General features: G+C 30.0%; 6 protein-coding genes across 9 annotated transcripts in view; 2 read left to right on the top strand and 4 right to left on the bottom strand.

Annotated features, from left to right (window-relative positions):
• LOC130895749 (tumor necrosis factor alpha-induced protein 8-like protein) overlaps positions 1 to 3972 on the bottom strand; it is a 29303-nt gene extending 25331 nt beyond the window's left edge. For both annotated transcript variants that reach the window (XM_057803288.1, XM_057803285.1), the window contains exon 1: positions 3912 to 3972. The gene's annotated coding sequence lies outside the window, so the exon portion shown is untranslated. The remainder of the gene's footprint in view (positions 1 to 3911) is intronic.
• Positions 507 to 8669, top strand: LOC130895746 (uncharacterized). Of its 2 annotated transcripts, none has more exons than XM_057803279.1 (11): positions 507 to 801; positions 854 to 1062; positions 1162 to 1447; positions 1509 to 1678; positions 2926 to 3103; positions 3158 to 3220; positions 3360 to 3775; positions 5692 to 6016; positions 6869 to 7284; positions 7344 to 7580; positions 8314 to 8669. In XM_057803279.1, exons 1-11 carry the CDS (start codon positions 628 to 630, stop codon positions 8453 to 8455), a joined length of 2616 nt encoding a protein of 871 aa, XP_057659262.1. In that variant the 5' UTR covers positions 507 to 627; the 3' UTR covers positions 8456 to 8669. The 2 variants fall into 2 exon arrangements, with proteins under 2 accessions (XP_057659262.1, XP_057659263.1); XM_057803280.1 differs by having other exon boundaries at positions 532 to 801; positions 2926 to 3100.
• Positions 8670 to 9032: 363 nt separating this feature from the next.
• On the top strand, positions 9033 to 11965 carry LOC130895960 (geranylgeranyl transferase type-1 subunit beta). Its single transcript, XM_057803648.1, has 5 exons — positions 9033 to 9439; positions 9491 to 9615; positions 9670 to 9828; positions 9881 to 10044; positions 11486 to 11965. The coding sequence occupies exons 1-5, from the start codon at positions 9330 to 9332 to the stop codon at positions 11954 to 11956; spliced, it is 1029 nt and encodes a 342-aa protein (XP_057659631.1). The 5' UTR covers positions 9033 to 9329; the 3' UTR covers positions 11957 to 11965.
• Positions 11966 to 12025: 60 nt separating this feature from the next.
• LOC130895961 (tRNA-uridine aminocarboxypropyltransferase 2) lies at positions 12026 to 13619 on the bottom strand. The gene is made up of 2 exons (XM_057803649.1): positions 13249 to 13619; positions 12026 to 13188 (listed from the first exon to the last, which is right to left on the bottom strand). The coding sequence occupies exons 1-2, from the start codon at positions 13332 to 13334 to the stop codon at positions 12501 to 12503; spliced, it is 774 nt and encodes a 257-aa protein (XP_057659632.1). The 5' UTR covers positions 13335 to 13619; the 3' UTR covers positions 12026 to 12500.
• A 1-nt stretch (position 13620) lies between these two features.
• LOC130895962 (protein YIPF7-like) lies at positions 13621 to 14676 on the bottom strand. Its single transcript, XM_057803650.1, has 2 exons — positions 14485 to 14676; positions 13621 to 14431 (listed from the first exon to the last, which is right to left on the bottom strand). Exons 1-2 carry the CDS (start codon positions 14597 to 14599, stop codon positions 13797 to 13799), a joined length of 750 nt encoding a protein of 249 aa, XP_057659633.1. The 5' UTR covers positions 14600 to 14676; the 3' UTR covers positions 13621 to 13796.
• Positions 14677 to 15707: 1031 nt separating this feature from the next.
• Positions 15708 to 25720, bottom strand: part of LOC130895955 (lachesin) — a 275648-nt gene continuing 265635 nt past the window's right edge. For both annotated transcript variants that reach the window (XM_057803642.1, XM_057803643.1), the window contains exons 7-9: positions 23258 to 23406; positions 21133 to 21180; positions 15708 to 17966 (exon numbers count right to left, since the gene is read on the bottom strand). In XM_057803642.1, the coding sequence (XP_057659625.1) occupies positions 17854 to 17966; positions 21133 to 21180; positions 23258 to 23406 (310 nt within the window). In that variant the 3' untranslated portion in view covers positions 15708 to 17853. The remainder of the gene's footprint in view (positions 17967 to 21132; positions 21181 to 23257; positions 23407 to 25720) is intronic.

Genomic DNA, 25720 nt, shown 5'->3' with positions numbered 1-25720 from the left:
TTTGACGTATTCTTCGAGAGGTTACGTATTTGGTTGCTGCTAATCATACGACCATCGTATTAATAAAAATTATGCTACATTAGAATTAACTGACATTTGCATTTTAAATACTTCTCACTTATATATGAAAAAAAAAAAATCTTTTTCTTTAACGTATTACTCCTCAGACATTTTTATATGTTTTTTGTGGTAATTCGTCAAGATTTCAGGTCTTTTTCTTTGAAAATTAATTCAAAATAACGACGGAAATAGGTCAACACATCAATTTCTACACGTCATTTTAAACATATTTTTATAAAAAAAAGACCGGAAGTCAAGACCAATTACCATGAAATAAATTATTCCAAATAACATTAATTTTTTTCACAATAAAGTAGTTTATCATCCAATTTGTTCAAATATTAGAGAACAAACAAGAATATTGTGTTCTTTAAATAACTTCATAATTTAATATTCATCGCAGGGATAAAAAAATACGAGTATCTATTAAAAGAAGTTAATAATCCGATTGCCGTATGAATAGACACTACCCAAGTATTTATTTTGTCCACCGGTTCTAAAAATTGTTTTCAACTTCAATCAAATTTTTTTAAAAAAATCGTGAAATATGCGCATTAAAGACAAAAAATGAACAGTGATCGTTTAAAAAAAATTGAGGATTCAATATATTTCGCTAACGATAAAAAACACTTAAATGAATCCTTAAAAATTTATATAGACACTGTTATCTCTGTAACGTGGGATTTAAAAAATTTATATAAAGAAATTTGTTCGAGCAGGCACTTTTTCGAACCTATTAACGTAAGTAATTATATTTTATCAAACATAATATAGTATAATTTTAACTTTTTAGAAATATTTTTTATCGGGAGATAAAACGAGAATTTTAGGTCTACTCGACAATACTACTTTTTTTTATGATATTATAATTGAGGATTTTGCCAGATGGACTATAAAAAAAGAAATACTGCACTTGCTTAACAACTGTTTATGTGCGTTAAATCCAGGTGATGTTAATGGAATAAGTAATAAGATTTACGCTGGTTGTTCTAAATTTTACATGTAAGTAGATATTATAAATCTAGTATCTTCTAGTTTAGTTTTATCAATAACTGTCCATAAAATCATTTTCTCTTTTTTAAATTTCTCTAAACATTTCAGTCACAAGTTATTTGATGTATTAGGCATTTACGGAGATTATGATTTTCAAGCTTTAATATTAGAAGTGATATTTCATACAATTAATATAAAAGAGTTAGAAAATCTATCGAAAGAATTAATACCAGAAGCAGAACAATTAAGAAAAGAATTTTTAAATATTAATATTGAAACATTTGATGAAACTACAAGAGAATTTTTAAATAGTTATAATGAGAAATGCAATAAAATATTTTCTATTTGTTGCCAAAATGTTGTACTTGGATCTATACATTGTTGCCAACAAGAGGTGAGCAATAATTGCACAAATTCTTTACGTATTAAATTTTTGCTAAGACAAATTTATTTAGGATAAACTCAAAGGATTATGGGTAGATTTTAATATGGTAGACGGGGCTGTAAGTTGGTATGTTATGTTAGAATCACTCAATATTAAAGGCTGTACACTAAATGACAAAAAAAATGTTTGGAATTTGATCACATTATTTAAAAAGGATGTAAAAAGGGTTGATTTCAAGAGGTAAGTAAAATAAGAAAGAAAAAACAAAATAAACAATTCAATTTTTTTAATATTCCTTATTTGTTTATCCATAAGATAGTATAACAATAAATATGAGCTCAACTTAGTGATGGATTTACTAGCAGGCTGTAGTCTAGGGCTGCAAATTTCCAGTGGCGGTAAATTTTGTTCAAAATTTTTCTATTTCCATTTACAAGATTTTAAAAAATCATTGAATGTCTCCCTATGAGCAATTGCTAAACACTTTGTGAAATATACTACATAGTGAGCAAAAAAAAAACGACTCAATCGACACGACAAGGCCAGAATTAAGGAGAAATGTCCAGTGCGCTGAACATGAGTCAGTCTGCTGGTTCCAGAATGATCTGTACCAAGAGACTGGTAACTATTGTTGAAGACGCGGTTCCGGAAGAAAATGCACATCCAAGAGCAATGATGGATTTATTGTCAGTACATCTCTTAGACTCACTGATGTTCAAGTCCAACAACCAACAGAAAACTTAAGGCAGCTAATTTTGAGCCAAAAAGGACAGGTATTGACCCCAAATTAATCCCAGCCTACAGACTAGCCAGAGAACAATGTGGATCTGTTCTCTTCTCAGTGTGTGCATGGTAGCGATAGAAGAGGACAAGCTGCGAGGTGTTTGAACAGCGCTGGGTACCCACAGAGTACGTGGTCTACAGTTTCTTCTTCCAGAGGTACACCCATCTATGTGTTGAGACACACATTTCTCTATCCATCTCTGCAGAGTTTGCCTAGCAAGCAGATGTTGAGAGATATAATAGGAACACTTTTGGCTACACCAAGAAAGGGTTCTGGGCCCATTGGCCCTTCCTGATCTGGCAAATGAGTCCGCTTTGTCGTTTTTCTTGTTACCGGGAACCCAAACGAGATGGATCTTGCATTTATCATTCACCAGTTTTTCTAGAACTTTCTGGCATTCCAGAACTAGCCTAGAGCACACCATACAGGTCGTTATGGCTTTTAATATCTATTGATTGAGCAGATTACTATGTTCCACCAGAGCAAATAATTTGGCTTGGAAGATGGTAGTACGTTCCCCAAGCGATAAAGAGAATAATCAAGGATCTTATATGAAACCTTAGTTCCCAAGTTGAAATTTCATTGCTAAATAATGTAATTTGAATAATTGTGAACTTAGGTATCGAATTTTAGATGTCAGTGGAGGCGGCAAATCTGTAAATCCGCCACTACAACGGTCGGTTTCAACAGAACTTATTTTCAGATCTACAAACACTGTTAAAATCACAATAGAATTAAAACGACCAACTTTAAGTTCCTATCGGGATTACCAACATATTCTAGATAAAGAATTAACTGTACATTTCGAAATAGCCAAATCTGTTAAAACAGAGTTTCTCATTTCAGACGTCTTATCAAAGACGTTTGGTAGAACAACAGTGGTAAAAATAACATTTCTATGTATGTGAATTGTGTTACTCAAATTTCTATTTCAGAACAATTCGAATCAACGTAGATCTGATGAAATTTTTCAGATGAAATTGTCTCTAAATAGAAAGGTGTGTATAACTTTTGATATATATATATTTCAATAGTATACTTAAAAAAACGTTTTTGGTGTTTATTTTTCTTATTTTTACGTTCCAAATTAATTTTTACCGAAGAAAAAAAAATACTTATTGTCTTGATTTGTTTCAGATCTTACGAAAACGAAGACTTTCTTCAAACGATCCCAAACGTGTCTCATTACATGATACGTCTTCATTATCAAATTGTTTGCTGTGTTTAGAAGAAAAATCAATTCCAGAAACGCACCTATCTAAGGAAGTTGTTGTAGGAACCCAACAACCACAAAAATTACGCTCACCTATAGCTGATAATAGTAAAAGAAGCGATTCAATAATTTCTAAAGATAAAACTTTTGGGATTCCGAAAAATCGATCGAGTTTATTACAACAAAAAGAAATTCCTGTGGGTATCAATAGGAAAAGTGGCGATTTTGGTAGTGAATCGGATATTTTCATTTGTTCAGAACAAGAAAATTGTGATAAAGAAAATTTGGGTATGGAGAATCAGGCAAAGAGAGCGCGAATTGATACCGAAGAAATTAACAGGTAAATAGAATAACTTTTGGTGTAATTGTTTATAAAATAGTCGAGAGAATACTATAAATAAATTATAAAACCCAAACAGGTACCTACCTAATACAACAATCATAGTATATCATATATAATGTGAAATATTACTCACGTGTTTATTTATATATGGATTTTTTTTATCTTGACTGATTTTCCAACAATTGACATCTTATAACTTATATATTCATGTATAATTCTGCAAGCTAACGTCATGGCATCTACTTGTAACATGTGTTTAACTTTAACTCCATATTTCGGAATATAGATCTGTCCACCACGACAATATGACCGCGTCTCAGTACTATACAGCTTCCACCTGATGTTATCGAATAAATTAGTATCGATATAAGAATCAATACATTTCATTCAATATATCAAATATCGTTAAAAATTAAATAACACACTTTCACCACAGGCAACATGAGTCAAAATAAAACGTAAAATCCCGAAGCTTCGGTACTACACTAGAAAATAGTAATTGTTACTTATATTAATAATAATAATAATACATTAATTAGATAAATACGAAAAATACATTCTTCACGATATATCTTATAGTATCGATCTACCAAAAATATATCGATTATATACTTTTTGCATGAACATCCACACTTGACATATGACATCGACGCCGCAATTATAATAGGTTCGTTCCAACCCATCAAAAAACCGTCCTTGGTACGGTGACGATTCTGCGCAATTGAGATTACATGTTCCAACCGGGCTGTTATCGTTATACGAACGATTCTGTTTTGCTTTCCAACCGATTTAGGTATCGTTTGTGAACCGTTTCCAGGACGGTCTTCGATGATAGCAAATACTGTTACAAGAACCGTGCATAGCCGGAGATTGCGCAAAAAATATCTATAAACGCTTCCAATAACCGTTCCAAGAACGGTCCCGATTAGCAGGTTGGAATAAACCTAATAAAGCTAGTGTTTGCTTACTTTTATTTTCCCAAACCTATAATAAGGTAATTAAATTTCAACTGTAATCTTTAGTAAAAAAAATGAATATGTTAGTTATAACAAGTTATATTAATTTTGAAACACAGAATTTAGTTGTTACCCAGTGATATAATTACTTCGTATATATAGGTAATCTATCGTTTTATGTCACTTTTTCCACAAAAACAATATGGCACCCAATGTTTATATGTTAATAGTATACATTAGAAACGATTCAGTTAAAAATCGTGTTGAAAATGAAATGTGGTGTGTATAAATAGTGTGTGCGTTATATATCAATAGAAATTGCTGAAAAATTGCTCGTGTGTGCGTTATATGTGATTAATCTTGGAAAGACGATTATTTACTATTCTCACTGAATTCTCATTTTATTAGGTAAATTATAAGATATTCCAGTCGTAATTACAATATTAATTAAATTTTTTCCATTCTGTAATCACTTTGAGGATATTTAATTAAGGTACAAATATGCTTTTCTAAAACAATAAAGTTTGGATTTTGCGTTTTTCAAAGTTGTTTTTATGAATTTAAAACCTCAGTAAAGTTGTATTTCTATAAAATTGTTAAGTAATTAAGTTTTCATATTTCTGAATTTTGATTAATAAATTTATTATTTGATGCCTGATTTCTAAATCTAGTGGTGTACCTTTGTTCCATGCTTATTGTGGGGATACAAAAAATTATAAAATACTTCAAATAATACGAAATGTGAATAAACCACATAAATCATGAGTTTTAGCTTTCATAGGTTTCAATATTGCATTGTGTAGATATATTCTATTAAAAACCATTAATTGCCCTTTTTTAATATAAAAAATTATTTTTTGCTCCGTAAATCCTTATTCTTTAAACATGTTTCTAGAAATTTAAAAATTGGTGTTGTTTTTCATAAAGTGGTCCACATTATTTCTTTTTATTTTGTAGAAATAATTCAAAAGATGCTACTGAATCTAAGTGTAGCAAGCAGAAATCAACAGAAACAGTCAACAAAAGAAAAAAATCTAGTTTAGTTAAAGATAAACCCAAAGTAAAAAAGAGATCGACGTATTCAAAAAAAAATTATTCTAAAACGAAATCAAAAAAGAATTTTGATGTCAAGAAAATAACTAGTAAAAATTACGATGTTGATATAGAAGATAGTGTCATTTATAAATCGATATCTGATTTTTTTCATATTGACTCAAAAGATAGCTTCTTGAAGAGATTTAACACATATGATGCGAAATTAATGTGCGAAGGAAATCAGACGGTAAGTTTTCTATAAAAAATCGATCATATTTGAACAAATCCTCGGATTACATCATAGTTTGCCTTAAACCACGCGAGTGAGGTTATGCTTTGATTGCTTTACCAAGAAATTGAATAATTCGGTAGAAAATTAGTACGATCGAAATTCATTTAACTATTTTTCTTTAAAAAACTTGTTTTTCTTCTTCTAAAACATCTAGAACTGTCAAATATTATCGAATTACATCATAGTTTGCCAAAAAACGCGAGAGAAAATTCACGTTATCGAAATTTATTTTCTTAGATTATATACTGTCTATTTCTGTTCTCTAATAAGTTTTATTTTTGGTCTTTACTTAGGTATTTATCCGGTCAACTTTGTTTTGATACTCATTTATGTATGTTGGTATCACTGGGTAATGTAATGGTAGCAGCTTGATAACTACAAATGTACCAATGCTATAAAATATAATAAAAATAGAAATATTAGGAATAATCATACCAACAAATAGAACAATGTGAATGTATTATTTTAAATTTGATTTTCTTTTATAAAATTACTGAAAACTGTCAAGTACTCTAAGATTAAATCATATTATGCATTGTGAGGTTATGCTCCAATTGTAAACCACTTAGAACTTTCAAATATTTTCGAATTCGAAACGTTTCCATCGTTTTATCAAGTATATTAATAATTTAGTGAAAAATTAATAGTAACTAAATTTATTTCACTATTTTTCTATCCAGATGGTAAGTTTATTATAGCTTAATATAAAATTTTAAGACTTTGAGAATAACAATTAGGAAAAATAAAACAATTTCAATATTCGATATAAACATTTGGGATTTGGTTTAATTTACAATTTTTTTTTAGAGTAACTTGAACATGTCGATAGAGAAAATGAGAGAAGTAAGTGACAATGACTCTGTCGACTCGGCTCTTGGTATATTAAAAAAGTTGCCGATAATACCAACAACTCCACCTCCGCTTCTTGAAACTAATACTTCAACTTCTTCACCTATTATAAGAAAAATGAAAAAAGTACCACCCCTTTCACTTACCCCTAAATCCGATGCTAATATCGACGAATTAGTCGAAGGGGGGAATAACGCTCTTAGTGAGAAGATAATTGGAATAAAACCCCGTAAAATTGTTGGAAATGATCAATTTTATTGGGATATTTCACCAGTATGGTCAGTAACGGCTTATAGATGTTCTCAAACAACTATTTTGAATTCCTCAGATTTCCTGGGATTCTATTATATCATTATATTTTATCATTATGACATGTAAGTGAATTAAAAAAAATCCTGAACTGTTTTTGTCTAAATGTTTTACTTCGCTTTAGTTTTGAGGATGATACGGAAGCCGAAAAAGAGATTTTCGAGATCAATAGCAGGTTGCAAGAATTGTATAATTTGAAAACGAAGATATTGATATGTTTTGTAGGGTGTAAAAAACGTTTTTTTGAAAAAATTGCTTCTCATGTGGAATACAAGAACTTGCAGGTACCTATAGTTGCGGACAATGGAAGGTTTGTTTCGGTATTTTTGAAAATGGATTTGAAAAACATGTCTGCCAAAAAGTGAGTATATACTGATAAAAGTATGATTAGTTTTATGGAAAATTAAAATTTTGGTTTATTTTACAGTTTTTCTTAAAAATATTGATATTCCCTCCAAAAACGTATGTAAAGTTATGATGTAATTGAGAAACATTTAAAACTGTCAAATATTCTCGGATTATATCATAATTTGCATTTAAAAACCGCTTTTCAGGTTATGTACTAATCGTTTATGAGGAATATTTGATTGAAAAAATGCTCTAATTACACCAAAAATATGAATAATTCAATGAAAAATTAACATTATTGTAGGTTGTTTTGCTATTTTTCTTTCAAAATTTGATCGTCCCTTCTAAAACATCTAGTATCTAACTCTCAAGTATTCTCAAACTACGTTATCGTTTGTCTTGGAAAACTTGTGCGGGGTTATGTTGTTATTGTAAAACATCTGAAACTATCGAGTATTCTCTAATTATGTCCTATTATATCGAAAAAATCGGGTTATGCTCTAATTATACCAAAAAGATGAATAATTCGATAACAAGTTAACATTATCCTATGTTCCAGTTTTTTTAATTCGAATACCAATAGTTCAATCAAAAATTAACATTATCATTAAAGGAAAATTCGAATTTTCTTACAAAATAAAACATATATTATAACATGTTACACATTTTTATACTTGAAATGATTGTAAAGCATTCTGCCTATATTTTTATTGCTGTCCACCCTCTTTTATGGATTTCTCTTATAGGTCTTACATATTGGTAAACGACAGTGGTTCTGTAGTTATGAAAAAAATTTATGCTGTAAAATTTATGATTAACATACAGGGGATATTTAACGATGTAAACAACTTTCAAAAAACTGCCCATTTCAAACATTCTACTGAATGAAATGAGATTTTCCTATATTTTTTGAATTCCAGATTTTTAGAATTATCAAATAAAATATTAAGATATTTAAATGTTCAAAAACCTATTTAATATTGTAAAAATTTATCAAGTTTCGTCGTATTTTTCACTATTATTATTATTATATATTAGTTACAAGCAACTGTTATATTTTCTAAATTTTTTTTATATTTTGAATAAACTTTGTGAAACATTTCGTCAATTTTTTACACTGTCCATAAAATACCTGTACTTTCTTGGTTAGTTTGACATATTTAACAATAATAGAAATTTGTGTTGTCTTTAATAAGTATTCATCCCGGTTTAAGACAACCGGAAAACATAGGAAAATATTTGTCAATGAAACACTATGAGTGGTCAATAAATCATTTATAAACATAACCAGACGAGGTCCTGGTACGCTAATGAAAGAAGATCTTAGAACTATAGTGCGAAAGAGAAATTCCTAAATATCTATAAAATTAAATCCATGAATAAAGAAATCAGTACTGTTGATGTAGTAAAGTACATATACTATCAATAGTGATTGAATTTTTGATAGACTTAACAAAATAAGGCCGTAGTACGCTTGTGAAAGAAGATTACTGTACCATACTAAAAATTGATTTTGTAATATGTTATAATAAGTATCTTCCTAATATTTACATAATGAAATCTATAAATCTTCTAAAGAAGTCAGTATTGTATATACAGTAAAAAAAGATACTTCCTAAATAAATTTAGATATCGGAAATTTTTATTGAAGAAGCCAAAAGATGAAAATAAGAAGAAGAAATCTGTCAAAGTCATAATAATGGGGGCGCGGACGGAGTGTGTATAATATACAAATATATTTTTTTATACATAAATTGAAAAAATGGAAAAACAAAATTTACATCAATTTGCACCAAATCTGCACAAAAAGTATTTGTTATTTATATTAAATGGTAAATTGCCTTCGTCCCAGAGCTCAATGGACACAAATAGGTAATATATAGAGGACAACATCAACAACAAAATTTATCTACCAATTTACAGGTCAGTACTTATGTATTTCGCTGTATCCGGTTTAGATATTCTAGGAGAAATACATAATATCCCTAAAGAACGTCGAAAGTCAATTATAGATTGGATTTATTCATTACAAGTAGTGAATGAAGAAGGTAGGGTGTAGTATAGTATGATAATTTAATGAAATAATTCTGTAACTTTTCAAGAATTGGTTAGTGGGTTCCAAGGATCGACAACTTTGAATACAGCAGGGAACAACACTATTTACAAATGGGCTCATATAGCAAATACTTATTCTTGTTTAGTGACCCTTTTAATTCTTGGAGATGATTTGAAAAGGGTTAATAAACAAGCTATTTTGGACAGTAAGTGAAACTACAGTTTTAGTATCTTGATGACTATAGCGGGATTTTCAAGGTTTAAAAACACTACAGCAGCCCGATGGCTCATTTAAGGGCGCTAAAGAGGGGGTAGAAAGTGATATGAGGTTCGTGTATTGTGCTGCTTCCATCTGCTACATCTTGGACGACTGGAGTTGTATAAACATGGAATCAATGATTGAATTCATTTTAAATAGCATAGTAAGTATCATATATTTGGTAATTAACCCAGAGTTTATAACTTATAAATTCTGAAATTGTATGATGCATGAGATGGAAAATTTGCTTAGTCCACCCTGGTATTAACATGACATTTGTGATACTGATGACATAGAACATATAATTGCAGATAATCACAAAAAATATGGCTTATAGAGACACATAATTGACATTTGATAGATTATAGATAACATTGAACACATTAGAATTGACTGATAGTCACAGAACATATGATGGATTGTAGATGACACAGAAATTGATCTACTCCTATAAAATACATAGAATTGTAAACTTTTCTCGAATTACGTCATAGTTTGCCTAAAAAGCTTGCGTGAGGTTAAGTTCTAATTGTTTCATAGAGAATATCAATTATTTCATGAAGAGTTGATATTATAATAGTCTATTTCACTATTTTTCTTCAAAAAAATATGACATTTCTTCTAAACAACTAAAAATGTCAAGTATTTTTGAATTACATTATAGTTTGCCTAAAAAACGCGGGTGAGGTTATGTTCTAATTGTAAAACACAAAACTCAAGAATTCCCTAATTACATCAAAACTAAGTTGGAATTTCTGGAACTGTTGGTGATATTTATACAGAACAAACTGTTCACACTACCACTACAGCAACAGTCTACTCTACTGAACACTATGTCTACACTACCACTACACCAACACTTAGTGTAGTATAAACAGTGTGTTCAGTATAATGATGTCATAGTTTGCCTATAAAAACGACGTATGAAATTATCTTTTAATTGATTCACCAAGTATATAAATGATTAGATGAATAATGAACATTATTAAATTATAGTTACTATTTTCCTTAAAAAAATCGACATCTTTTCTAAAATACATAGAACTGTCAAATATTCTCGAATTACGTCATAGTTAACTTTAAAAAGGCGTGCGATAGTTACAGATGACACATTGATAAATGATCACAGAATATATGATGGGTTGAAGATAATGCAGAACACATTTGATTTGACACATGACACATAATACATTGACGCATGATCACAAATGATGTTTTATAGATGACACAGAACACTTTATATTTGACAGATGACATACAACAACTGACAGATAAACACAGAATAACGCCAAAATTTTTTAAAAAACTGCGATGGGCTAAAAATGACACAGAAGACCTTGACAAATAATCACAGAACATATGACGGATTACATCTGCGCAGCACGCATAATCACAGAAAATATTACGGATTATAGATGACACAGAACACATTATATTTGACTGATGACGCCCAACAAATAATTGACAGTTGACAGAACACAATTTTTTTAAACTAATTTTATTCCATAAGGATTCATTTTTGGTCCATAGAGGACTAAGAAAATCAGGAAAGGATTCCATTGGAACGGATATACATTTAGTAGTATTTTATAATTTATTTTCAGTCATACGATGGAGGAATTGGTCAAGGTCCCGAATTAGAATCACATTGCGGTTCGACTTTTTGTGCTGTTGCCAGTTTAGCGTTAAGCAAAAACTTGGATAGACTGACAAAAGCACAATTCGTAGCTTTGAGACGGTGGTTACTATATAGATTCGACGGAGGTTTCAACGGCCGCCCTAATAAACCCATCGATACGTGCTATTCGTTTTGGACTGGTGGGGCGTTGAAGATTTTAGATGCTTATGAATTTATCCAGAACGAAAATAACGATCAGTATGTTTTGATGACTCAGGATAGATACGGTGGGTTTTCTAAGTGGGTTAATGTGGTTCCAGATCCCATGCACACCTATCTCGGTTTAGCTGGATTGAGTCTCATGGGATTCGGGGGGTTGACTGAAATGTATTGTGAATTGAATATAACTACTAGAACTTTTGATCATTTGATAGATATACAAGGGACAATAAAGTAATTTTTCGATTTTAGTAGTTTTATTTCTATTAAAGTATTTATAGAAGTTTTATCAATTAAAAAAATTGGAGGGCGTTCGAAAATATTTAATAAATATATATAATAATGCTGGTTTAAAAGTTAAAGAAATTCAACTTAAAATAAAATGTCTCAACAGATAGTATCACAGACTTGGAAGAATTCATATTTTATTACCACGCGACTATGCCAATCGTGCTGAACATACTGTTTATAACAACTAAATTTACCAGAAAACTTTCTGGTTCTTCGAGCCGGATATGAACGATATATGCACGGCTTGGAGGACCAAATTGTATAATTGTTGATATAAAGGTACAACGTATCCTGAAATTCCTGGATGTGATATCTATATAAAATACCAATTGTACTTTCAAACTTTTTAAAAAAGTTGTAGGAAGTCACCAATACGAATTAATCTCCGATAACCAGAAATTGTAGGTCATGTGTAAGGTTATTTTGTATTCAAAGGAGTTGAAATAATTTATAGTTATATTATTAACAATTAGTGTTATTATACTCTATTTTTATTCATTATATTTATTATCACAGTCGTTTCTCATATATTCAGCATCCTTTAGTATCTTATTCAGCCGTTTTCCTATCAACTTTGGATAAGTGTTATTTTTTATCCGAAATTCTTTACTTTGATGAGATACCGCACCGTTTTGTAATTGAAAGTCACACATTGCTTTAAGAGGTTTACACAACTTATCATTATAACTATCGTCTTTTTCTAAAAGTCCCAAGGTTAACGCGGCAGTTTCTATAGTACTCAAACAACCATCTGCGGGTTGCGTTCTGATTATGTAGTTACTAGTATCATTATCAAGAATTTTCACTTGTTTAAGGGAGTGTAAAATTGGACTACCGGTGTAAATTGCTTTAGCTTGAGGCCAAGTACCGTCTATCAGTACTATATTGTAAGATTTTACTTCATTTACAACCACGTCGCGTATATCTACTGCTGTACGACTGGGATATAATAAAATTGTATCTGGAGTATTTAAAATTTCTTCTAAAACACTGTATTTTCCTGGAAATCGCTTTCCTTTGAAAACGAGGCATTTAGACGGGTGTAGAGATAATTCTAACATAGTAGCTGTCCTAAGGCACCTCTTCTCTTCTGCTGGGTGTTGTAATAATATTATTCGACTCTTTGGGTACATACGAGGAACTGGTAACCATTTACAATAACAAACTGTTGACGGACGGCTGAAATATCATTTACATAATCAATTATTACAAGTAATTAGTTATCAATATTTAACTTACTAGCAATCGGAACAAACATCTCTCATTAAAGGCGGATCGGCATGTATTGAGGCCAAGTCTAATAACGCATCGGCTTCGTCAATCATTCTTGATTATTAGAAATTCACGAATAAGTTTTTAAATATAAAATCAAATAATATTTTGGCCTATTATTAAATAACACAGAATAAGAAGATAATTTAGGTTATGTATTACTGATATGAGCATAGACATATCAGCTGCGTTCGGCAATGTTGTTCGCGGAGCAGAAAGCGATTTTTATTATGTGATCATAGGTTGTACAGATTGATTATTGCAACGAACGAATAATGAAAAAAAACTTAAGCCTTGGGAGTAGTATGTGGTGGATATTTTTTTAAAAAAGAAGAACTACGAGTATAAATTTATTTATTAAAAATTATTAATTCTAATTGCTATCTTGGTAGGAATAAATTTAAATAAATATTAGTTAAATTGAATACAGAATAATAAAATTATGCCAATATTACAAATACAGATTTCTTTGAGCACAACGCCTTTAAAATATAAATTGAACATAATTTGTTGAATTAAAAGAGTACTAATAATGTAATAACACCGTAAACCAACATACAAGGGTAAGCAATAAGAGGTTGTTGTTCCTTATCACCAGACACTGCAACAAACAATCTCGATGCTGATAAAGTGGCCCAAATAACTGTTAAAATTGCTAAAACTAATCCCAGCGGTCCATTGAGTTTGAAAAATATTCCTATGCTAGAGAGAGCGACGATTGGGATTAAACAATAGCCTAAAATGCTTCCAACAGTTGCTATACTAAAAGTTCCACTAGCCGGAGTCATTAAATTAAGCAAAAAGTACATCAAAATGCAGGAAATCATCGAGATTCCGTAAATATATCCGCTTTTCCCAGCTAAAAATAGAGTGGCAGCAAGAAGTAGACAGAAAAATATAGGCCCGACTAAATCTGAATCTTTTGTAAGGTATTCTGCATCATCGGCAAGGCTGTGACCCCGCAAAGGATTCAACACAGCTATTATTTTTTCCAATATTCTATCTGGATATATTTCTAATTCTTCTAGTAATGGAGGCTCATCAAATTCGTCTCTTTCTTTACCCAAGGTATCGTATGGTTCAGGAATTAGCATTTGCATTGGGGTATTTGCGTAATTTTGATCAATGAATTCTGCATTTGTGTTGAATTCTACAAAAAGTGTAATTTGTTATTCATGTTTTCATAAGGCTTTCAATACTCACCTAAATATTGATTTTGAAATTGATTATAATCTTGTTCATAATAATCTTGATTCACATGAGCAGGCTGTTGCGGCCAATAATAGTCTTGTTGATTCGAATTGGTATAATCACCCATGGTTATATCTTAAATTAACTATTTACATCAAAATATATGTTTTCATGATCCTATAACCTTAAAACTGACGTGTCAAGTCTTCTTTTTATAAATTTTATGACGTATAACGAAAGTGCAAGATTTACAGTTAAATTAGGTTACGGCAATGAACTAATGTATTGTTTAATTAAACAAACCGATACATAATTTTAAATAGTAGACTAATTATAATATTAAATAATTTGAAATATAGTATATATATATATATATATATATATATATATATTTTTGTGAATTATTTTTATTTTACTGGGTCTTATATTATGCACAGAAATCAAGTTGGCAGTATTGACGTAAAAGTAAATTTGATAATTTATTTGATTTTGGTTGTTGATTCATTGTGCTTTTTGTGTTTCTTTGATATTTTACTGATTACAGTGATAATTTTTATATTTATTTGGTGAAGTTCTGCGAATAAATATATTTTATATGTGATTTCGTCAATGCATAGCATTTATTTCCATATCCTCATAAAAATTTTGAACATTTACCAGATGGCTATTGGATATAAACAATACGGGAAGTAAGATTCAACTTTATATGTATAATATTTTAATTAATATTAATATAGAAAGAAAAATATGCTTGCTACATTACATATTATCATTTTCAGCAACAACTTTTTATGCAAAAAAATTGTTATTTTTTGGTAGTGGTATGAACCACAAAATATAGATTTAAAATGGAAATTGTTTGCATCAAATAAATTTTAAATTTGATGACAGATGTCAAATTACTAATTTCGGTTTACATCCACATATAACATTGTGGTTACATATCTAAATATAGGTGATCTGTGATTAGAGCATAACAAAGAAGTATATTTGAACGTAAGCTCATACATAACCTTAGTTCCATGAACTCAAAATTGTTAATAAACACAAAATTTTTATTTCTCTCTCAATTTCTCATTTTTTTAAAATTGTGTAGTAAATGAAGATTGAAATGTAAAATTTATAGAATTGTTAACAACAAAATTATATCTTTCAATTGAAGAACGACTTATTGAAATATTTATTTACTTACCTTTAGTATAGAATTTGGAGTTGGTAGAAATAAAATTGTCACATTACATTCATAACTTTATTTATACATGTATTCACCTTCATTTGATTTGGCACAACTTTAATTTTAATACTTACGACTTAAATATAATTGAATGTTAATAAAATTTTCGTTTAAATTGATTTTTACAAATAATTATAAACAACAGTTGACTCACATTTACAAAAATAATTTTAGTAGACCCAGTCTTTCCGAAATCTAGAATTTAACAACTATAATTATGTATTCATAAAATATTACTACTTATAAACTTCGTATTACATGATTCAAATATCTACAATTTTTTTTTAAGTAATTGAATTATACAAGCTGACTGATGACACAATTTTGGGGTTCACCCTATTTTTGGTCATAAAAAAATGATATTTTTGATGCTGTTTTTTCTTTTGTTCGTTTTTTGGTGCATTTGTGATAATTTCAACACTTTTTTGACCATAAATGTTTCGATTTCCTTACCAAAAACTGCATTTGAAATTCATTGAAGAATGTATTTTTTTTTGGAAAGTACATATAAAAGAGAACAATTTGGAAAAAAGAAGCAATTGAAGTTTTGTGCATAAAGAGAAGGAATCCTAACATCAATTTTTTTTAATTTTTTTTGTAAAAAAGTTTTAAATCATAATCTTAAATTGCTTTTTTATTCAAATGATTCGTTTTTGTATGTAATTTCCAAAATTTTCAGAGACAAATTGGGAAATTTATAGTTGTTGCATTGGCTAAAAAAATGTTGGAATTTTGATTTTCAAACTTTTTGATATTGAAAGCGACGAAAAAATTAACAAAATGTATAAAAATATTGCAAATATTAATTTTTCGATTTTTAATGACCACAATGCCAAATAATGACCCAATTTTGAATCTATAATCTCGATATCTAGTACTTACAAATTTTTCTGATATGCTTCCTATCTTGCCTGGACTTTGAGGTTTAATAGAAAGTAAGCTTAAATAGATTCAAAATTACATCCTTTTATTAATCCCTTTAAGGCTTGCAACAACCCACTATCACAAACTAGGGTAAAACCAAAAAACTTCTACCGAAAAATTTTTTAAATACAATAGAAATTTGAATCAGTGTCATAATAAATTAATTTTATGTACACGTACAGATACTTGAATCATTTTGCACACAATAATGATGCTATATACCAGGTGAACGTAATTTAGTTTACCATTTTCAAAATCACACTGTATTAAAAGCTCAATATATACATAATGCATTCAATATTCTAGTTTACGATTTTTTTTTATTTTAATAATTACAAAAAACGAATAATTTTTTTAACAAAAGAATTGACTATATGAAGATAATTTTTTATAGCAGAGGGAAAGAAAATTGGTTATTAGACATTGAACAAGAGAAGATATGTTTCAAATTACATTATATCCACATATATAGATATGTTAATAAATTTCCAATTTGATATTAGGTGATAATTATATTATTAGGTAAAGTTGAGCGCTTTTATTTTTAAATAAATATAACATTACGAGAAAAATACTCATCAAGTATGTAAAAAAATGTTTAAAAACGAAATTAAATTTCTAATTATTTAACATTTATATACAACATAACCTCAACTATTTCTTTTAAAATATAAATTGCCTTGGTGCTAGTAGGTAAACAGCAATTTATGTACTGAATCGTCTTGAACATAGAAAAAATATAGTAGTGAGAATTTACATTGAATAACTGTAATCAATCAGATCTATTCTTTGACAGGTATAGTTATGAATGTGGAAATGACGTCCATAACAATAAATGAAGTTTCTTGACCACATTCACAATTTGTAGCGGACATAAATGATATTAGATGAAATTTTTAGAATAATTTTCTCTATTAATAATGGAAAAAACTTTATTTTTTTCAGTCTACACTGTATTTTAAGTTTTCAATTTTTATTTAACCTTTTTAACCGCCAAAAATTGAAAAAGCTACACCATTACTCACACTAAACAACAAAATTATCCATTTTTTTTTATTATAAAAGGGGTATTTTTAATTGACAGTAGGAAATTCGACACCTACCACACATTTTTTTATTCAAATTCAAATTTTATACACAAAATTTTTATATACGTTCCTAAGAAGTATTGTAACGTCCTCGTATCACGTCGGTTTTTGAGTTATTTTGAGTTCTTAATGCTGTCACCTCCATATTAATTCGGCGATGATCGAAGACACCACCAATATACACGGATTTGCTAAAGACGTTGAGATTGCTACGCTAGAACGATGACCTCTAGCTGGTTCTGCAAAACCTGAGAAAACGATAAAAATCTTAATATAATACAATACGTTTTACATCGTTGCCACGTTGTAATTTTTATCCTTATTACTAATGAAATCGTAAATTTACTTTAAATTCAGCAAATTGGAAATAAGAGTTATAATTGATTAGATTAGAAAGTAAATACTTTGAATTACAATTTATTTATTCAAATCAAATATTTTTTTTTGCTAAATAGTCTATTATATTGACTCACTTCTAAATTAAAATTTGAAATTAGGTAAAAGTATTATGATTTCGATCTAAAACGAAGACGATTTAGCAACAAAAAATAATTATGCACACAATATAAAAATAAAAACGAAATTTTCTACTTTTGACAACATCTGATATCCAAGTATTTACATAGTTAGTTGCAAACTTAACATAAAAGCCTTTTATTAACTATTAAAATCTAATTTTATGTAGTGGCATCTGTTGTTTAAAAAAGTGATTAGTAAAATTGTGGGTTTTAACCCTTATCATTTACGTGGTTGTTTTCCCTGACAAGTTCATTATGATGTACTAAATATTCCATCTAATAATTTTAACCCTTCTCTTTTGGATTTAGAGTTGAGATTTACCTTACAATGTTGATATATACTTAATCTATGAGTAACAAAAACAGCAAATTTTCGTAGATTAGGATTCATTTTTGAATAAATCTAATTTTAATATTTTGGATGAAGTGACACAATTTATATTTGATTCAGCATCTGTTCGACATGATGCACTCTCATATTTATTATTTAGAAGAAATACTGTGAATAAACCGCCCGCTATAATAAGAATATCTAAGAGGAAACATCAGAGGCGCGTCCGCCATTTATAAAAAGTGGGTCTACAGGGCCGGTCTAAGGACTTTTTTGTAACATTATATTTATACAGATATAGTTGTACATGTTTTTGAGGTTTTCGTAAAGTTTTCTAACATTTAGGTTATAATAGATTTTGAAATGTGACACAATGTCACATTTCGTCGACCTCCTTCCGCCCCCTTAAACTTGTGACGAATTTATGGATAGCCCCTTATTTGAAACTGAACGGATTAGTAAAAATAAGTTTGAAATTGCATAAAAAGATATTTTCAAGGCACTTGACGAAAAATGTCTGCGTTGAAAAACTTTGTTCAAGCACAATTGTGATTTTAAATTCAAATTTGGGGTAATATACAACGAATATCTTTTATGTCGTGTCTCGTGTACATATCGTAAAAGTTTTCTACACTATGGTATAAATTACAATAGTTGTTATCAAGTTTTGGAAACAGACGTAAAATTCGATAAATATAACTTTCTTAACAACAATAAAAGTAAAAGAATTTCGTAGAATAAATCTCGTAAAGTATGCCATATAATATATAAACACAGGATTTTATAAATTATTCCAACATAGAAATTGGATGAATAAATCCAGGTGGAAAAGAAAATATGACGTAAAATATGGTCAAATTCACATAAAATCTCGTGTCCCGGATAGGGAGATTGACTTAACCATTACGGTACAGACCCATATACGTCTGTCTTTTATATTTCGAGTCTAGTGCGCATGATCGTGAATGGATCATGCGTAAACAAAGTTCGTTACAATATGTTGCCATTACAGACGCCACACTTGCGCATGACGCTCCAAATAAAAAGAACGAGATAGAAGTAGTTTGTACGTCTGTACAATATACAGAGTGGCGCATAAAATTGATTACCTTAGTATCAATGACGCCATATTGTAGAGCATCCAGTTTAAGTACGACACGGAGACACACCGAGTCCTTAGAGGAAATAAATGTTTCCTGATCACGTGTGCGTTGCTGTGACACATTACACTTTGACAAAACTTATGGAAAACTTTTTTATGATGTATAAACGCATCTTTCATATGTTGTTTTCACAAAATTAGTGCATTAAAAATCTCAACTTTAAATTTGGTTGATAGCAGACATGTATTTGCGCCACCGTGTATAAATAGAGGAATTTGATAATTTAATTGTAATAAATTATGACATCGAGTACGATGAGCATTCATAAAACCAGAAAAAAATGTATTGCTATATTTTTTTTCTTTCAAAAAGTGTTCTGAATAACAATTTTTTAGGTTAGGTTCTGTTAGTTTGGGTAAGACCCGTTCTAGGTGTCGTTTCGAACTCTCCGATTTATTTCAAGCAATTTCTTTTCAAACTATATACCATTTATGCGATGTTCTCGTTTCGATATACGTTTTTGTCCATTTCCAGGTTTAGAATGACTTTTTCATAACTCCACTCCTTTTTTAATTTCCCAATGAATGGCTGTATATTTTGAGTCCTCACTTACAACCCAACTTATATATCAAACTCTATCCGCTTCCGTCACCGCCATGATACGGAAGTTGTACCTATCCTCTCTGTACCCCACTATATAACTCGAGAAGGGGGTGGTTAAGTACGTACCGTCTGCGATTATGCGTAATAAATGCTACACCTCGTATATAATTTTTTTTAATTTACCTTCAATATACCTTTTTGACATCGATAGTTTTTTCGGTACACCCTGTATAATATGTTGAGTATCCCCCGTATGTCTGCGGTTAGGCGTGATAAATGCTACACCTCGTAAATATACAATTTAATTCACAGACACCTATCGCCTGCGCGTGATTTTCTCCAAGTGACGTCACTCCGTCCCAGAACATCCATAGTATATCCACTTTTCCGGAATTGACATAACGTAATTTCCGTTCCAAAAACGGTTTGATATAATAGAGGACAAGGTGTATTCTTTCAGTAAGAGAAATTTCGTTCTGACTTGCGCATTTTAAAAACGCCGCCATATTGTGCGCGAATCATATGTTATAGTTAACAGTAATTTTTCATTTTTATCGACTAACAATGGATGATGGGATATTTTTTGTTGGAATAAGAATATTATTTGTAAAAATTGAGTGAAATATTCATATTTTATTATACTATTGAGTTGGCGCGAGTTTGACTGGATAATATGTCAATATGGCGACGTTTTGAGCGTGGTTTCTATTGGTCATGCGCGGTAACACAAATTCTCGCGAGTTTGATTGGTTAATATGTCAATATGACAGCGTTATGGAAGTTGTTCCTATTGGTCATGGGCGGTTACATATAACTTCACAGTTTTGTTTATATGTTGATAAAAGTTTTCACAACTTACCTCCAACAATGACGTTATTGTGATGGTGATCTGGACCAACTTTTATTTCTGAAAAAAAAAATATTAGTTACACGTGTGGCAATGGGAAAATTGTTGTTTGTGTAATTTAACGACGAAATTTGCATTTTTTGAAACCATTTATTAAACTTCAAAAGTTATCTTGTCACAATTGATTTTTAAAAATGTGTGTTTTTCAGCTTTATGTTGTCATTGACATGTTGTCATCAACCAATGAATAACTAACTTTGATTTTTATGAACGTCTAGAGCGCGTCATGTTCGCGTTCATTCTATTTACCTCTTAAACATCCAAATTTGTCAAAATTAAACTGTCAAATTAGTCAAGATGGAACTCCAAAAAACGTCACAATTATGAATAAAAGAAATATAAAATGAACAAAGAACGATACAGTCTTGGTGATTTTTTCAAGATCCATCCGATAAAAACCCAATTGAAAATAGCTAATAAAGATGGTATAGATAATTTCAGGGAATTTCAACGAATCTACGGACCCTTGTTTAACAATAATATCAAACAAAATAGCAAACCGCTAAATAGTAAATCGATTGTAGAAACTCGACCTCAAATTGAAATTAAAACAATACAATTGGAAATGCCGAGGTTTGGATCTGAAAGTGCGGTACTCAACCTGAAGAAAAACCAACCAAAACCGAAAAAACCACCTACTAAAATATTGAAAACTAAATCAGCAAAAAAAATTGAAACTAAAGAACAAGGTGTATCTACAACGGCACATGGTTTAGTTAAAAAATTATCACAAATGGAACATTCTTTAAGAAAAGATCCTAAAGTTGAAATCCACCAAACCACCTCTACTATTCTTGATATAACTAATCGAGAATTAGAAGTAGCTAATGAACAATTGGAACAAATAAAAAAATTGATCGTATCCAAACAAGTTCAAACACAAACAATTAAATCACAACCACATCAAATGACCCACAAAGTTAAATATAGCAGACATCGAAGTTGCCATCAGAAGAAATATTTAACAGCATTACAATCAATGCAAAAAAAACTTCATGAAATGGAAAAAAAATATTTAAAAAAACCACAAGTTACCTACAAAAGCGTTAATGATACTTTTACTCAATTTTCAAAAAGCGTCGAAATGTTTCGACGAAAATCGTTACCTGAAGAAGAAGAAATAGATCAAACTTTAAAAGTAGCCATATCAGAACTTGAGGACATTGTTAATACTGATATATCGAAAAAATTTGAAAAATACACCAAAGAAAACAATAAAGAAGATATAGAATCATCACCTTTTGATAGTGAAAGGAATGCAATTAAAACACCTCAAGTCACATCTGTGGATTCAGTAGAAAAATATTTTAATCAAATACAAGAAGAATTATTGCTCAAAAAATCTGAACGGACCACAGTTTCTCCATTCTGTCAATCTTCGGAATATTCCAGGCCGATAGAAGATTTCTTAGCAGGCAAAGATCTTGACAAAACTTCTTCTAAATCTTCAATATCACCTCGTGAAGAGCAACCAAAACGGGTGACATTCGAAAATGTTTTAACAAAAGATTGTTCTGGTGATCATCAAAAACAACGTATAAAACCTTTGAAATATTCATTTAAAAAGCAAAATTCAGATCAAAGCTTTGAAAAAAACGATTTAACTGACGTAATAGAAGTGTCTGAAAAACATTTAAATAGATATCGTAATTTGAAACAAGACGTTATAGATGTTAACGATTTTTGTAACACTCTTCATGATATAGTTACTACAGACGACGAAGATGACGATAAAACAACAGAAATATCTAAAGATGAACAGAATATTTTCGAGGAAACTAAACTTCAAGAATCCGTTATGAAATCTTGTTATTTAATGAAGGAATTTAATGTCAAACCGAAAATATTCAGAGAAGAAACACCCAAATTTTGCGATAAAAATAAATTTTATAAAATGGCCAAGAGATGTTCGGCGTCTGGTGACAGAAATATGGATAATATGATAGAAAATCTCCAAAATGCTTTAGAACATTCGATTTTTACTGTCGATAAAAAAAATATTATTGAAATGTGCGAGTCTAATGTCCTTAAATGAATAAAAATTTTGTTGACTATTACTAGATACTTATTAACTCACCATATAACCTCAAAGTTCCTTCTGCTTTTCCTAAAGAGTTTGTCGAGACGCAATTGTAAGTTCCGCTGTCGCTAGATGAAAAAGATCTTATCACTAACCACATAAAAACTTTGTAGCCGCTTCTTTCTTCTTTTATCGAATATTTAGATCTAAAAAACACAGTAAACTTATTATTTAGAAAAATTATAACTCTATGAGCAGAAAAATTACATTGTTGGCTCACATCCAAAAGATAAACTGACGAATTAAATTAGTTTGCGTTTTTATCAAGATCAAAATTAATTGAAAAATGAAATGATATATAGGAAACTGCGAAAAAGACTTAGTTTAGTTTAATGAATTTTCACAATGTTTCGATTTAAAAACACGATTCTAACACTATCCACACGCGATGAAATAATCAATTTTGCTTTTAAAATGTCTAAAGAATTTGTAAATAGAACAAAAAATTAATAATTCAGTTTTTAAAAATCATAACACTAGGAACGTACGGTTCAAATGTTTATTATAAAGAAATACATCAGGTATATTGGTTACACATATTGCTAAAATAAAACTATTCATGATAATTATTATATCATTAAAACTTATAATTCAAACTAATTTAATTAAAATTATATTGAATTTGTTAAAAACTTCATAACCTCAAAAAATAAGTCTTCTTTTTTCTTCGAAATAGTAATTCCTACTTTTACTTTTTTGTTGCTATTGGCTTCTCTCTATCTCAGTTACTCTTATAGATAATGAAAACAAAATTGATTATAGACAACCAAGCATACATTTGTGTATTAAGTACTGCCTTACTAAAGTTGATATTCCAATTCATTTCAAGATATTTTAGATTTTTAAAAATTATTTCTAATAAAACGAGAGTATTTATTGCAGAAAAGACATATAATTTTTAGTTTTAATCATGCATGTAATAAAAACGAACCGCAACGACAAAAATATTCATATGAAAACAACTGACGTAGAACAGATCACGAATCTGCATTTTTCTGGTTTTGATTGAAAGTCTCCGAGATTGGTTCTGCATTCGTCAAAAATAATTAATACGTACTGTCAACATTTCTGCATATTCAGCAATTCTCTTGGTTGAAATTGAAACACGAATATTATTGAGGTTCACAATAAATGACTTTGAGTGATTTCCATTTGTAGCAGCTGACGCTTGTATTTTCTAGTGTTTACAAACGTGGATTTGTTAATCTATGATAATTTGAATCATAAACGGAATATTAAAATAGGCATGCGTTGTTAAAGCCTCAGTATTATATATAACGCGAGTAAACGATACCACATTATGTCGGGGTGAATAATAACTATACTAACGAACGTACAGAAAGGATTAACGTTTAATTCTATGCAAACTACATATTAAACCACTCTGGATTATATACGAGATGTGTCAAAATCGTGTATTCAAATTAAATTAGTAATCTACAGAAAAAGAAGTAGGTAACTGATGTAGAATAAAATTTTTGGTATAAACCTCGTAGTTCGTATGATTCATTCACATTCAATGTATACACCGATAAGTTCCAACTTTAATATCTACCGAAAAAGATCAGAGACTTTTTATTTAAATTTTCCAAACGAACTATATAGAAAATGCATGTAAATTATTTTCTCGCTTTGATGTTTCCGGTTTCGACACTAAGAAAAATTCCATGTATCAATTCGAATTTCCTCTTGTTCGGAATACTAAACGAAATGAAAGATCAAACCAGTTATAAATAGATTTTTTCATCAGGTATACAGTATAAAGTCTAGTAATTTCACATTTGCACGTCAATAATAACATAACCTCAAAAAATACGATTGTTTTAAAGTTCGTTAGGTGTATGTTAGTGAAAAATGGGTGATAATCGCGATTATTTTGAGCTAGTAATAAACAAAACGGTTCACTTAGAAGCAAAAGTGCCGTTCGACAAACAATCCCAACAATTTTACAGCGAGAGAAAGAAAAACGATCCAATCAAGAAACCTTGGACTGCTGCTCGAGTTAACGCAGTCATCGAAGAAATCACCACCGATAAATTAGTCTGCTACCGTTGATAATAATGGTTTGGAGGCGCACAACACCGAGCAGGAGCAATGGAATAGTGACTCCAAGTCTGCTGTATTAAATAATGGAGCCTCCTGGGTACACTGACGGCTCCAGGAGGAACAGGCTTCTGCGGTGGATGTCGCTTAGACAGTAGAGCTGCCATACAAGCCATAACGGCTGAAAAGGTGTGCTCTACACTAGTGCTGGAGTGCAAGAAAGCTCTACAGAATCTGGTGAGTGGTGGTTCCAAGATCCAGCTGGTTTGAGTGCCCGGTCATTCAGGAAACGAAGACAACGACGAGGCGGGTGCGGTGGTAATATCGAAAACAATAAACAATCAAGTTATAGGTGTTTTTAGTAAAAAATGTCACAGACATCGAACAAGAAGATTAAATCTATTGAAATACGATCGT

This window comes from Diorhabda carinulata, chromosome 6 (assembly GCF_026250575.1).
Source record: "Diorhabda carinulata isolate Delta chromosome 6, icDioCari1.1, whole genome shotgun sequence".
Lineage (NCBI taxonomy): Eukaryota > Metazoa > Arthropoda > Insecta > Coleoptera > Chrysomelidae > Diorhabda > Diorhabda carinulata.
This window is presented reverse-complemented; position numbering and strand designations above follow the sequence as displayed.